The sequence below is a fragment of the Gobio gobio genome, assembly GCF_949357685.1.
Source record: "Gobio gobio genome assembly, chromosome: 20".
NCBI lineage: Eukaryota > Metazoa > Chordata > Actinopteri > Cypriniformes > Gobionidae > Gobio > Gobio gobio.
Window position 1 is genome coordinate 19000758 of NC_137113.1, and position 14917 is coordinate 19015674.

Below are 14917 nucleotides of genomic sequence, written 5' to 3' on the forward strand. Positions count from 1 at the left end.
TCTCTGGATGAGTCTGTCCCTGACACTGAGGCCCTGAAGGACCTGCGCGGCGCCACTGACTTGGCCCTGCGTGCGACCAAGGCCAACGCTCAGGCTATCGGCAGATGCATGGCCAACTTGACGGTGTTGGAGCGCCATTTGTGGCCTAAACTAACCGAGATGACCGCTTTTCTGGACGCGCCCATGTCGCCTTCAGGATTATTCGGTCCCTCTGTGGTTCTGTTCACAGAACGCTTCACCGAGGCTCAAAAGGCCTCACAGGCAATGAGACATTTCCTGCCCAAGCGTTCCAGCTCCTCTGCTAGCCGCCACGCTAAGGCTGGACCAGCCCAGCCCACCAAGGCGGCGCCACCAGCTCACAAGCCTCGCACGGCTTCTAAGCCCGGACAGCGTTCCCACTCTACGAGCCGCAGCAGACCGCCGGAGCGTCGAGGTCCCCGACCCAGCAATGTGTCGAAACCTGAGCCGCCGAAGCTTCGGCCGGTTTACCACCTCGCTCTCTTCCAAAACGTTCCCCAGCTCCCTTCAACCAGGCGGCTAGGCACATTACATACACAGCCAACGAGCCCGCAAATAAGTGCGCTCGCCTGTACACAAACTCAGTTTTCACGGCGACCCATATGAATCACAAAAAGGGTTATTTCCCTGTAGGCAGTGTGCCAGCATTAAAGCATGTACCCCTACACTCAATCACTCCCCCATGTTCCCCAGCCCCCTGCACTCAGGTGGTTGGTAACATTATCCTCACAGTCAACGAGCCCGTATTCAAACGTGCTTGCCTGTACACAAGCACCAATATTCTATTCCCTGCACTCAGGCAGCGGGAAACAATTCCCTCCCAGTCAGAGAGCCCGTGAACAAACGCGCTCTGGTGAAAGCCACTTTAACACAACATTATCGGGCCACCAAGTCCCTGTTACCCAGCGACTCGCCCCACATGTTAATTCAGCCCCTGGCTTCGAAGGGCGAGGCCTGGCGGGCCATTCCCGGCATTTCAAAATGGGTGTTGAACACAATAGAACAAGGTTACTCGCTACAGTTTGCTCGCAGACCACCGCGCTTTCACGCCGTGGTAGAGACAACGGTTTGAAGCGACACAAGTCACGTGCTTCGAACCGAAATATCAAAATTGTTAATGAAAGGGGCGATGGAAGCCGTACACCCCTCACAGAGCGAGTCAGGCTTTTACAGTCGTTACTTCCTTGTACCAAAAAAGGACGGTGGTCTCAGGCCCATTCTAGATCTCAGACATCTGAACAAGGCCCTTATGAAGCGCCCGTTCAAAATGTTGAAAATGAAACAAATCCTCATGCACATTCGCCCGGGAGATTGGTTTTTCACTGTAGATCTAGAGGATGCCTATTTCCACATACAAATAGCCCCTCATCACAGGCCATTCTTGAGATTCGCCTTCGAGGGGAAAGTTAACCAATACAGGGTGCTTCCCTTTTGGTCTACGTTTACGAAGTGCATGGAAGCAGCGCTAACCCCGCTGAGGCTTCGATGAATGAGAATTCTCAACTATCTCGACGACTGGCTCATAATAGCTCAGTCAGAGATACAGTTATTGAACCACAGATCTTGGCTTCTCAACCATTTGAAATGCTTGGGCCTCAGAATCAATGTGGCAAAGAGCTCATTGTCTCCCACACAGAACGTTTCGTTTCTGGGAACAGTGTTAGACTCACTACAGATGAACGTTCGACTGACGTCACAGCGCGCGCTCTCTGTTCGGAACCGAGCGGTTTCCCTCAGGTCTGGTGCATACACTCCTCTCAAACACTTTCAGATGATGTTGGGTCCAGTGATGGGAATAACGGCGTTACAGATAAACGGCGTTACTAACGGAATTATTTTTTTCAGTAACGAGTAATCAAACGAATTACTGTTTCTCCCGTTACAACGCCGTTAGCGTTACTGAGGAAAAAAATGCGGCGTTAGTCGCGTTACTATAATTGAGCTCACTGAATCGCTTTTCATCCGAACAGGCTCTCTGTCAGTCGGACCTGCAACGTGTGTGTGTGTGTGTGTGTGTGTGTGTGTGTGTGTGCGTGTGCGCGCACACCAGCCATGCGTGTTGGGGGTGGGTGCGGTGGTACACATAACTGATGATGATTGGTGGGTGGGAGACAAGGTTGAAGTTGATAGGTTGAGTTCACACCTATTTTTTTCACGGTCTATGGTTCACACACACACACACACACACACACACACCTATGACGCACACGCATATGCACATTCAGCGATGGTCCAACGACTTCAGAGGTAGCTTTCGCAAACTGGAAGTATAAGCGCTACTTTTCCCTCGTTGAGGTGAAAGTTAAGAATATTTATGTAACGTGCAACTTATGCCCTGGAAGAAAGAGTCTCTCCACGCCGGTGGCAAGTGATTCTGAAGCGCCTCACATCATCATATGCCACAAAAATAGTGGCTAAAAAAACAGGTGATAACGTGAGCTCCACTACCAAAGGAAAGTATAGTACTGATAATATTTACACAATATTTACACTATAGTAGGCCTACTGATAATATTTACACAATATTTACACTATAGTAGGTCTACTGATAATATTTACACAATATTTACACTATAGTAGGCCTACTGATAATATTTACAATAATGCATTGAATTTGAGTGTCTCTCACATTGTCCCACAGCAACATTACAATAGTGTACATTAATGTACAATGTTTTATAATAATAATTTATTCTATTTAGTGTCCAATTCATTCATGTAACATATCTAATATTGGGGCATCCAAGTTATTTGACATATTTGAACATTTGAGAAAAAAAAAAGTAACGCAGTAATTACTTTCCCTGGTAATTAGTTACTTTTATAATGATGTAACTCAGTTACTAACTCAGTTACTATTTGTAAGAAGTAACTAGTAACTATAACTAATTACTTTTTTAAAGTAACGTGCCCAACACTGGTTGGGTCACATGGCCTCAGCGGCGCCAGTCCTCAGACTAGGTCTGTTACACATGCGCCCCCTACAGCACTGGCTGAATCGCCGCATTCCAGCTCACGCATGGCTCTCGGGCCGATTAAAAATCAAGGTAGACCACAGCTGTGTGTTGGCTCTGGCTCCTTGGAAAAATCCTGTCTGGTATCAGACGGGTGTGAGTTTGGGCACTGTTACGAAGTGGAAAGTTATCTCGACAGATGCATCCAACCTAGGTTGAGGAGCCCTTCACGAGGGCAGGCCAGTCTCCGTTCTCTGGTCAGACTCGGAAAAGAGCCTTCACATAAACTGTCTAGAGATGAAAGCGGTCACACTATCGCTAAGAGCTTTCCTTCTGTACATAAAGCACCACCATGTCCTGATCCGAACGGACAGCAGGTCAATGGTAGCCTATATAAATCGCCAGGGTGGTCTAAGATCTATTGGTCTACACACAATGGCGGAAAAAGTCCTAATATGGGCAGAGCACAATCTGAGCTCGCTGAGAGGGACTCGTGTGCCAGGCATTCTGAATTTGGGTCCGGACATGCTGTCCAGGGGCAAAGTGTTCCCAGCAGAGTGGTCTCATCACCCACAAACGATTCAGACAATTTGGGGCATGTTTGGAGAGGCAAAAGTGGATCTTTTCGCCTCGCAAGACAATGCTCAATGCCTAATATATTTCTCCAAGTACAAGGACGCCTTGGCCCACGAATGGCCCAACCTTCCTCTTTATGTTTTTCCCCCAATCTCAATGTTACCTCAGGTCATAGAGAGGATCAGGGAGAGCAAATGCGCTGTGCTTTTAATAGCCCCGCTTTGGAGAAATCAACCATGGTTCTCACTGCTAAGTCGGATGTCAGATACAGCCCCGTGGCCAATACCGCTGAGGAGAGACCTCCTCATGCAGGCGAAATGGCAGATCTGGCATCCCCGTCCCGATCTATGGGCGCTTCATGTCTGGCCCATCAATGGGTACATGAGAACCTCTCTGAAAGTGTATTAAACACTATTTCTGAAGCTAGAGCCCCCGCGACCAGGCGGCTCTATTCAGGCAAATGGTCTTTTCGGACTGGTGCAAAGCACGAAGCTTGACCCCACATAATTGTGAAGTGTCAGAAGTGCTCACTTTTTTACAAGAGCTACTGGACGCGGGTCGTTCCCCCTCCACGCTCAAAGTTTATGTGGCTGCTATAGCAGTGTATCACATTCAAGCGAATGGACTGTCACTGGGGAAGAACGATCTTATCGTGATAAGGAAACAATTCCTTCACCCACCTCGCCCCCCTTCAGTCCTTATATGGGACCTGTCCATGGTCCTGGATGCTATGAAAGGCTCAACATTCGAGCCTCTGCATTCGGTGAGCTTAAAGCTCCTATCACTCAAGACCGCTTTTCTGCTAGCGATCGCATCAGTTAAGCGAGTGGGTGATCTGCACGCGCTCTCAGTGAGCGCCTCTTGTCTGGAATTTGGGCCAAACGACTCTAAAGTCGTCCTCAAACCAAGACATGTACCTAAAGTGCTTTCAACTCCGTTCAGAGCACAGCTTCTCGCTTTGTAATACATATTAACCCCTTAAGGCCCGACAGTCTGGTCTGGGTTAAGTATTTGTATAAGTCATAAGCACATTCTTTACATGACTCAAATTATCTGGTCATTCAATATTCTTTGGCCCGACTATGTCTGGTCTATACACACACATATATATATAATACACGTATCTTGGGTGTTATTCTCATTAAATGGCCCGACTCAGGTCTGGCTCATATTGGGGACTTCTATGAATATCATATTTACGGGCCCACTTAGGTCGGTCTGGGTATGGTGTCTCCAGACTTTCAGAGCCGTTAAGCGAGCACGCCGTTTTGCATTGGGTCCCCTAGCGTTTAGCTAAACGCAATACGAGAGTACTCTCGAATGGGAACGCTTCGGTTACTAACGTAACCTCGGTTCCCTGAGAAGAGGGAACGAGTATTGCATTTGCTTGCCGTGCTTCGCTTGCTAAAGAAGTCGCTTCAGTCGATTAACCTGATGAACCTGGCGAGACAGGGTCCTTTATACCCTTGGCTATGCAAATTTTGCTGCCCCTTGTGGCGGGAATATTAGAGGGACCTGATTGGTCCTTCCCGCCCAGCGGACTCGCCATAGGTTCCTGCAGTTGCAGCGGCACAGCCAATCAGCACGCTGCTGCTTCCTGCTGAGAGCTGTGGAGCTGCACTGCGTTTTACATGGTATTTTTAGGATAAAAATTTGCTTCAAAATCTCGAGGAAAGGAAATTCCACCTAGCGTTTAGCTAAACGCAATACTCGTTCCCTCTTCTCAGGGAACCGAGGTTACGTTAGTAACCGAAGCGTTTTATTTTACATGGAGTGGGTCACCTCATGGGGAGATCACATGACTAGCTGAATACTACCACATTAGGCTATAAAACACTTTCCATGGGAACTTACACATTTAAAATGTTAAGTTTTGGACTTAGCTAAACAGCTTGGACAAGCTAAACAGCTCTTTTGACCCTTTTCACATTTCTATACTTACATTGTGTACTAAGACCGACGGGAAAATTAAAAGTTGCGATTTTCTAGGCCCATATGGCTCGGAACTATTCTCTCATTCCTGCATAATAATCAAGGAACTTTGCTGCCGTACCATGGGTAATATCATTGCGCCCGTTGCACCCATGGTACAGCAGCAAAGTTCCTTGATTTTTATGCAGGAATGAGAGAATAGTTCCGAGCCATATGGGCCTAGAAAATCGCAACTTTTCATTTTGCCGTCGGTCTTAGTACAATGGTCTTACAATGTAACTACAGAAGAGTCAAGTTTTAAATTGGAAAAATATCTAAACTCTTTGGTCATTTGCTTACGGTCTAATCAGATTCAATGATCTATGCTAAGCTATGCTAAAAGTGCTACCGCCAGACCCGGAGATCGGCTGAATGGATTCGAAAACGGTAAAACTCAACTGTTTAACTCTAGGGGAGTTGGAAAATTAGCCTATTTTCAAAAATAGTGGAGTGTTCCTTTAAATCTACAAAGACTGCACAGAAACTGCCTCTGAAGCCAAATAGGCCAATACCACAAAAAGGTGCATTTACAGTTCATGTGGCACAGATGCATTTACACAAATAATACAATTCCAAAAAATTCCAAAGCAGCATCAGAGACGCATTTGATAATAGGTTCAGAGCTGCATATTTTAGCATGGCTTATACAGCATTGTGTCTGTATACAGAACTTGGAGGCGGCACAGAGTGATCTCAGAAGACTTAAAGGGGTCATTAATTGCATTATTTTATAATGTTTCCTGGGGTGCATTTATAATGTTAGTATGATTTTTAGAAATAATTTAGAAATAAAAGGCATGCATCCATGTTGAGTGCATGTATACAGTGATCTCGTCATTGTAAAGGCCTAATTAAAGTAAATTTTTACACGTACGTGAGGGTCAGCGTCCAGTCCGCGTGACGTGAATTTCGTCATCAGAAGAGTATGTGTGTACTGAACGCACTCGTACTTTGGTTGCACATGCACATTTAATATTGTTGCAGTGTTTACATTGGTTGTAACCATAGACTGTAAAAAAATATATAGACGTAGTGTCCGTGACGTCAACTGTAGGTTTCTGAAGAGCATTTTTTAGGCCTAAAGTGGCCGTCGCCATCTCGCAGTCCCGGATAACTGAAAATGGGCAAAGAGGCCGGACGTTGGTGGAGCTGAGGTGCCTGGTTGCGGAAACCACGCCTGCCTAGCTCGACCATAGTGGCGAGAGTTTGGTCAAAACTGCGCATGCGTCGGAAGCCTGTGTATGCGTACGAGTCAAAAGAAGTATACTTTGCAAAGCTGTTCGACTGTGCACATACATTCACGTACGCGTAAAAAAACGAAGTATACTTTTGGGCTCAATGCTTTCATCATAACTAACAGTGCAAACACAATGTAAATAAAAGATTCTTTGATCATAATTGGAGTTTTGGTAGGAGTCCAGAACACTCACGCTATTTGATTGACAGCTCCACGTATTGTAAAGAGTGTGTTCTTTGAGCGCTATATAATTTAATCACAGTTTAAATAACAGATTATTTTCATCCTACTAAGAAAAACAATGTGAAGTTGACCATTACACAACATTTTGCACTCTTTAAAGGCATGTATATCACTTATTTACCTACTACTACTTGTTGTGCTCGAATCAGTGGGCGGGGCTACTGAACTTTAGGGTTTGTGATGTCACCAACCCAGGAAGAAGCTCGTTGTAGTCCCTACCAGCTGATTGTTGTAGTCCTTTTTAAAAAATCTCCCTTTGTATTGAACTTTAAGCGTAACTTTGCAGATGTTTTTTATGCTCAAACAGCAACATCACACACTAACTAAAGTTAAAGGACCCCTTTACTCAGATGAGTAAAGAAAGAAACGTAATACCAATCAAGGTACTGCTGTGTTCATGTGCGAATCCTACATTTTCTCACATTCTCGTCTGATATGCATGAAAGGAAGCTTGAATATCTACCAACAACTTTGCACTGCAACGCCGGCACCAATTGCTGCATCATGGCTTTGTAAAGGTGCCTCATACATCAAACAACATGGATTGGAGAACATAGGCATTTCAATGGTCTAACTGGTAGATATTATGCTGTAAGACAAGTATTGCTCGAGAGCAGTCATAATTTGATCCTCCAAAACATCTCATAAAGAAAACCCAGTTTTATGATGAAAGTAACCATAGAGACAATTACACCGGAAGTCACCGTTTTTGTCTCATTTCTAATACGGAAGTGGGCGTGAATAACGACCACATTCAGCAGCATCACATCACAGTAGACGTCCTGTAATTAATCACTGCAACCTATTCATTTCGGACTTAAATATATGCAGAACAGCTTTATTTCCTCTTTATCTCAGCGAGATACAAGTAAGTGCGTTTATTTCTGCGTGCCGAGGAAATGCAGGCTCGTGCACATAGTGTTTGTTGTGGTAAAATTTGCAGCGATCAAATGTGCTGCGGCAAGGATGCAAGATGTTTTGACCACAGCAGACATTGAATAGCGTGCTTGTCACTCTAAAACATCATGGTGGAACACAATTCAGTAAAAGAGTGGCGTTCTGCAATATTCATCCCATCGAGCACAGCGCGTAAAGCATGCAATGCATTTATTCAGAATGGGTTTTGTCGCGCGCGCTGGCCTGCAGTCACTAATGCATAACAGTCCTAGTGTTTGCCATATTATGCATGCAGATGTGTCGTACAGCTGCATCCCTTAGGTAAACCAACACACGTTCAAATTAAATGATGAGTGTAGTGTGTTTACGAAATATTTCTGATCTATACATCTAATTGATAATATTTTTTATTTGTTTTATCCATATTTATAAGGATCTTTATATATTTCCAGCTGTTAAGAGCCCTTGGAAATATGAGCCAAACGTCAGAGCCTTCAGCCGATGCTGCTGTGACTGAAGGTTTGGATTTTTTTTGTTTTTTTTTGTTTGCAATGGACCAACAAAATCCGTCAAAATACCATAGTTACAGTTATTATTGCTATAAAACAATTATAATTTAATAAGACACCTCATTCGTTCACGTAAGAAGCGTTCATAATAATTTTGTTTAAAGGGATAGTACACCCATTATTTATTCACCGTCATGTTGTTTGAGATCGATAAAATATTTTCAATAAGGTTCCATTCTTATCAGTTTTTACTACATTAGCTAAACAGAACTAACAGTGAAAAATACTTCTAAACCTTGGTTTGTACAATTATTAAAATCAAAAGTATCTCGTAATGTTATTTAATGGACCTGAGCTTACATTAAATAAAAACGAGCAGTTACATTTTATTTTCCCAACATCAACAAAGATGAATACATTCTGTAACAAATATTTTACTCATTGTTAGTTAATGCATTAACTAACGTTAACTAATGGGACCTTATTGTAAATTGATATCTTCAAACCCATAGGCTTACATTCATCTGTGGAGTTATGGAGAAAGACAATATCTTTCTTTGTATGGGAAAAATATTAAATGAAAGTGAATAACGTGGAAAGGCTGTCTGCCTCTAACATTCTATCATTTAATTTTGCGTATAATGGATGATTTTTTTTTGTTGAGTGAACTGTCCCTTTAAAAAAAATTTGATGGCAGCAGTTGCACTATTTTGTTGCCAAAACAACAACTGTAGTAACTGTGGTATTTTGGCATAAACTGTGGGTTAACTTGAACGCTTATTTATTTACCCGCCGTTCTTGTATCCAGCTCCTGTTTCTCAATCTGAAACCAAGCAATCAACAGCAGGGAAGAAACAGAACAAAAAGAAAGTGGAAGAAGTGGTGGAAGAAGAAGAAGAGGAGTATGTTGTGGAGAAGGTCCTGGATCGGCGTGTGGTTAAGGGAAGAGTGGAGTATCTCCTCAAGTGGAAAGGTTTTTCTGAGTAAGTAGCTGCTGTTAGATTTTTTATGGAAGCTTGTTTTTGCCACAGAAAATTATTCCGTGGCGGAAACAAGCGTCCATAGATTTCAGCTTGATTTTGTGTGTAAATCCTAGTGCTTGTTTATTTTATTTTTGCTCAGTGAGGACAACACCTGGGAACCAGAGGACAACCTTGACTGTCCTGACCTCATAGCAGAATTCCTTCAGTCGCAGAAAACGGCTGAATCTGGAGGCAAGAGGCGGGCCGAGTCTGACGGAGATGGAAAGGAGACCAAAAAGCGCAAGGATGAGGTAAGAGCCAAGAAGATCTGAGGATCTGAGATGTCTACATCATTCCATGTCTATAAGCTGGTCAGGAAGTGTCTTTAAAACATTAGAAAACCAAAAGAGATTGAATGGGCTAAACAGTGTCTTACATGCCATCTCTCTTAATTTAGCCTGAGAAACTCAGAGGTTTTGCACGTGGTTTGGATCCTGAGAGGATTATTGGTGCTACAGACTCAAGTGGAGAACTCATGTTCCTCATGAAATGGTTTGTATGGAAATTGTTACCCATAAGGTACAAACAAGTATTGGATTAGAGGGACAGTTCCTGAGCAGCATTAGGAGAGAACGGGGGCAATTGTAACACACTAAATTTCTTCAATCACACCTATTTAGCATATTGGGGATTGTATCACTTTGTGAGATTTATTTTCTTTTTCCATCTTAAGTTAAGTTTTGATGCCTTCAAATTATAACTTGTATATATTTTAACTTGAGGTTAACGGGAAGGACAGATGGCAGCTACCATGCAACATTCTGTCGTAGCTGTGAGGTCGGGGGTAATTGTAATGCTAGACTGCAAAATTGAGTCTTTAAAATGTGTAATAAACTTAATTTTAAGCACACTATCGTTCAAAAGTTTGGCTCTGTATGGTTTAAAAAAAACTTATTCAGCAAGGATGTTTTAAATTTATCAAAAACTACAGTAAAGACTATGTTACAAAAGATTTATATTTCAGAAAAATCGTGTTGTTTTGAACTTTATATTCATTCAATTCCACAAATATATTAAGCAGCACAACCGTTTTCAACATTGATTAGCACCAAATCAGCATATTAGAAGGATCATGTGACACTGAAAACTGGACTAATGTCTTCAGTGTCACAAGTAACAATCTCTCTCTCTCCCTCTCGATAGATATAGATATTTAGGCCTGTCGAACGATTAATCGCATCCAAAATAAAAGTTTGTGTTTACAATATATATGTGTGTGTACTGTGTATAATTATTATGTATATTTAAATACACACGCATGTATATATTTAAGAAAAAGTTTATATGTATATATATATATATATTTATATTTAAAATATTTATATATATTATAAATTATATAAATGTGTGTGTGTGTGTATATTTTATATATATATATATATATATATATATATATATATATATATATATATATATATATATATATATATATATATATATATATACACACAAAAGCAAATACATGCAAATATTTCTTAAAGGAACACTCCACCATTTTTAGAAATAGGGCTTATTCAACTTCTTTCCTACATTTAGATATGTGGGCAAATGCATTATTGTCTCAGTGCATGCATTGTTTTAGTTTGGCAGGGTCGCCGCTAGCTTAGCTTATCATAATGAATGGAATCCTATGTTGCCAGCTAGCATGTCCTGAGTAAAAGTGATCCAAAAAACCCCCCCACCTAATTACTTCTTGTGGCCTGCATATTCACAACGAGTACAAGTAGCGATGCAGATTAAGACTAGATGATTTCCTTGGCAGATATTGACTTGGAACTATATTATGGGGAAGCACACTGCTACTTGGGCGCAGGGATATCACGCAACACATGAAATCAAAGTTTGGGGTTTTCATGTGTTGCGTGATATCTCTGCGCCCAAGTAGCAGTGCTTCGCCTGTGCTTGACCCTAATATAGTCCCAAGTTAATATCTGCCTAGGAAATCACCTAGTCTTAATCTGCATCGCTATTTGTACTTGTTGTGAATATGCAGGTCACAAGAAATAATTAGGTGGGGGTTTTTTGGATCACTTTTACTCGGGACATGCTAGCTGGCAACATAGGATTCCATTATTTATGCTAAGCTAAGCTAGCGGCGACCCTGCCAAACTAAAACAATGCATGCACTGAGACAAAAATGCATTTGCCCACATCTAAATGTAGGAAAGATGTTGAATAAGCCCTATTTCTAAAAACGGTGGAGTGTTCCTTTAAATATATACATGTATGTGTGTGTATTCAAATATACACAGTACACACACATATATTATGTAAACACAAACTTTTATTTTGGATGCGATTAATGGTTTGACAGCCCTAAATATATCATGTATATATACACATGTAAAAATATTTCACAGTAAATGCAGCCTTGGTGTGCATAAAAGACTTTCAAAAACATAAAAAATACTCACAGAGCCCAAACTTTTGAACAGTGGTGTTGTATCTAGTTGAAGATAAATTGAAGATCGACTTATTAGCTGATCAATGTATATTTTAGTAAAATAAATTAATTGCAATTTATAAAATAAAATAGCTTAAAACACATATCATTCCTTAAGAATTGAAGCATTGGCACCTAGTGTTTTTAATTAACATTTTTTAATGCAGTACAAATTTATTTAAATGTATTCATCATTTAAAAAAGAAATTTGGTGTTTACTTTGGTTCTCAGTGTCTTATTTCATTTTGTATGAATGTCTGGAACCATTCACTCATGCAAGGAAGTCATGAAGGGGCAAATATTTTTTCTGGACACTTATCTGAAAAAAGTGAATACAGCGTATTTGAGATGTATCTGTTTTAGTTTGTTCATGCATTGCTTGGAAATCAAAGGCATGAACTTAACAACCTTTGCTAGTGCTATGCTCTAAGCTTGAGGATTGCAGTTATAAGGTTTATTTGTGTTACAGTTTCCCCCAACCACTGTTAAAGGGGTAGTTCGCCCAAAACTGTACATTCTGTCATCACATACTCACCATCATGTTATTCCAAACCTGTGACTTTTTTTCTTCTGTGGAACACAAAACAATATTGAACCCCATTGATTTTCATTGTATGGGGAAAAAATTCAAAATATCTATTTTGTTCCGCCAAAAAAGAAAGTCATTTTGTAAATAACAAAATCTTAATTTTTGAGTCCACTCCATTTATATGCATGTGAACGTGAAATGCAAGCTTCATCTTCCTCTTGCTAAAGTTCAAGTTTAGTGAACTCTGATCTTCACATTTGACCAATAGAGTATGTTAATATCACAAAATTGGCCTCTCGGCTCAATACAAAGAGCCCAAACGTGTGGTATGATTTGCAGAAAGTGAAGTAGATGGGATATTTGAACATTTTTTTATTATTAAAAACATATGACATCCCATCTTTTTGCCGAACTTCATTGCAAATAAATTTTGCATGCTCAAAAAGCAGTCATACCTTTGCAATCACCTCCATAACGGGGACAATTGTAATGTTGTTGACTTCTGGTATGATGTAGTCCTTTACAATATATTTTGGCACAAATACACTTCATATACCAAAAGATGGCTGGTATATTTTGAGTTGCCTGTGAGTTGAAGGAAAATGTAATTATTACAATTGCCCTCGGTTTCCTCTACTTAAAAATCCATCTCGGATGAGAAATAGCTGAGCCGTTGTTGTTAATGTCTTCTGTATTTTTATACTACAGGAAAAACTCTGATGAAGCTGATCTAGTACCAGCCAAGGAGGCGAATGTAAAGTGTCCACAAGTGGTCATCTCCTTTTACGAGGAACGCCTCACCTGGCATTCATACCCCACTGAAGAGGAAGAGAAGAAGGATGACAAAAATTAGACGACAAAAAAAAAACTAGATGTAAAAGGACAGTCGATATCAGTCGTGGCCATTGAAATGCTTTTTTTTGTTGTTGTTTTTTTAAAAGATGGCAAAGGAAAATTGTCAGAAACAAATTTGTTAACAGTATAAACTGTAATCTACATAGGTATTTTAGTTTTGGCACCATTGCCATAGATGAAGTGAATAGAACACTAGTAGAAAGGTGACTTTTTTAATGTACTCTTCATGCTTTCTATTGACAAAAGCATTCAAATCATGTTCGGAGTTAAATTCATACAACATATTGAAAGAGCATCACAGTTTGATATTCATACATGTGAATTATTATTTTTTTAAATGCCCCTACCCTGTGTAGATTACAGTGTTTAGTCTATCATACTGGGTCGGTTCCATTTGATGCTGTAGCTGTCTCTAAAATCGTCCTGATGTATTCCATGATCCTTAATTTTATGTATATATAACTAATGTTAAAATATTACTGCCTTAACAGATTATTAAGAAAATGTCAATTTTATACATCTGTCAATGCAGGGGGTCATTGAATACATGACTGGATCTAGGCCCATGGAAAGAGGTTTAGGATATAGGCCTTATTAAACGTTCGGAACTGGCTTTGATATGATTGGTTTTATAAAGACATGCCAGCAGCTGTTACTCTTCAGTGTTTATTTGCCCATTAACTATTACATGTCTGGTCTTACCATAGGTGCTATTTGTGAGTCAGCCCCATTGGTTATTAACAGTCTTTCTTGACATTTGTGTTTGTAAATATACCATTTCCTAGCACATTAGTATCACTGTGTACAGTCAGCTGAAGTTAGTTTTTTTACTTTGGTACTCTTGTCTTATTACTGTTACACAGCAAAGTAGAAGGACTGTAACTTTTGTTCTCCTGAAGACAGTTAAAGTACGTTTTTATGTTGTTTTGTTTAACCATGTTATTATTGCATATTATCAGAGCATTTACCATTGAATTTCCATTTTCAGAAATAAAAATCTTTGTTGTAATTCTGTCAAAACTGGTCATACTTATGCTTATACTCTCTCAATAAAATCAATTTAATAGCATTAGTTTTATGAAATAACAATGGTCAATACTTTTAATCTTGGTTCATATTTTCTACATATACAGGCATTTCCTTTTTTTTTTGCCAGCCAAACCCCTCGGACAAAATATTTTCTTTAGTACCCACTAAGATTTGAAGGTAATAATTTAATAAAACATTTGCATGTTATGGTCCTGATGTGGTTTAACAGTTACATGACATGGCAGGTAAAGAAATACAATATTAAACTTTGTTAGTGTTTTGTTTTTTTAATTATTTATTTTTTATTGTGCATTTTTATAATTTAAATATTAGAATATTAGAAAAATGTATACTTTTATTCAGCTAGGATACATTACATTTGTCAAAAGTGACAGTAAAGACATTTGGTACAAAAGATTTCTTAATATTAAGCAGCACAACCATTTTCAACATTGACAATAAATGTTACATTTTATAATGTTATATTAAAATAGAAGCTATTTAAAATTAGAATAATACTGCATATTATGTTGAGACTTTCAAAAAACGATTCTTATCAACCCCAAACATTTGAAAGGTAGTGTATAATAATTCTAAATTAACATTAAACCTGAAAACGGGCTTACCTTAAGCA

At 40.1% G+C, this 14917-nt stretch overlaps 1 protein-coding gene across 5 annotated transcripts; it reads left to right on the forward strand.

Moving 5' to 3' along the window:
• The first annotated feature begins 7716 nt into the window (after nucleotides 1-7716).
• cbx1b (chromobox homolog 1b (HP1 beta homolog Drosophila)) lies at nucleotides 7717-14333 on the forward strand. 5 transcript variants are annotated; one of them, XM_079845657.1, is made up of 6 exons: nucleotides 7717-7867; nucleotides 8349-8415; nucleotides 9214-9388; nucleotides 9528-9678; nucleotides 9825-9919; nucleotides 13108-14333. In XM_079845657.1, exons 2-6 carry the CDS (start codon nucleotides 8370-8372, stop codon nucleotides 13250-13252), a joined length of 612 nt encoding a protein of 203 aa, XP_079701783.1. In that variant the 5' UTR covers nucleotides 7717-7867; nucleotides 8349-8369; the 3' UTR covers nucleotides 13253-14333. The 5 variants fall into 5 exon arrangements, with proteins under 5 accessions (XP_079701783.1, XP_079701784.1, XP_079701785.1 ...); XM_079845658.1 differs by having other exon boundaries at nucleotides 7722-7867; nucleotides 8330-8415; nucleotides 13108-14322; XM_079845659.1 differs by having other exon boundaries at nucleotides 7725-8217; nucleotides 13108-14322.
• Nucleotides 14334-14917: the final 584 nt, after the last annotated feature.

What these genes read in the sequence shown, in the direction of transcription:
- cbx1b (XM_079845656.1), top strand. Translation starts at nt 8,186, where the DNA reads ATGCAGATGTGTCGTACAGCTGCATCCCTTAG. An exon ending in CGTACAGCTGCATCCCTTAG is followed by an intron (nt 8,218 to 8,329) that starts GTAAACCAACAC and finishes CATATTTATAAG; the next exon opens with GATCTTTATATATTTCCAGC. An exon ending in CGATGCTGCTGTGACTGAAG is followed by an intron (nt 8,416 to 9,213) that starts GTTTGGATTTTT and finishes TCTTGTATCCAG; the next exon opens with CTCCTGTTTCTCAATCTGAA.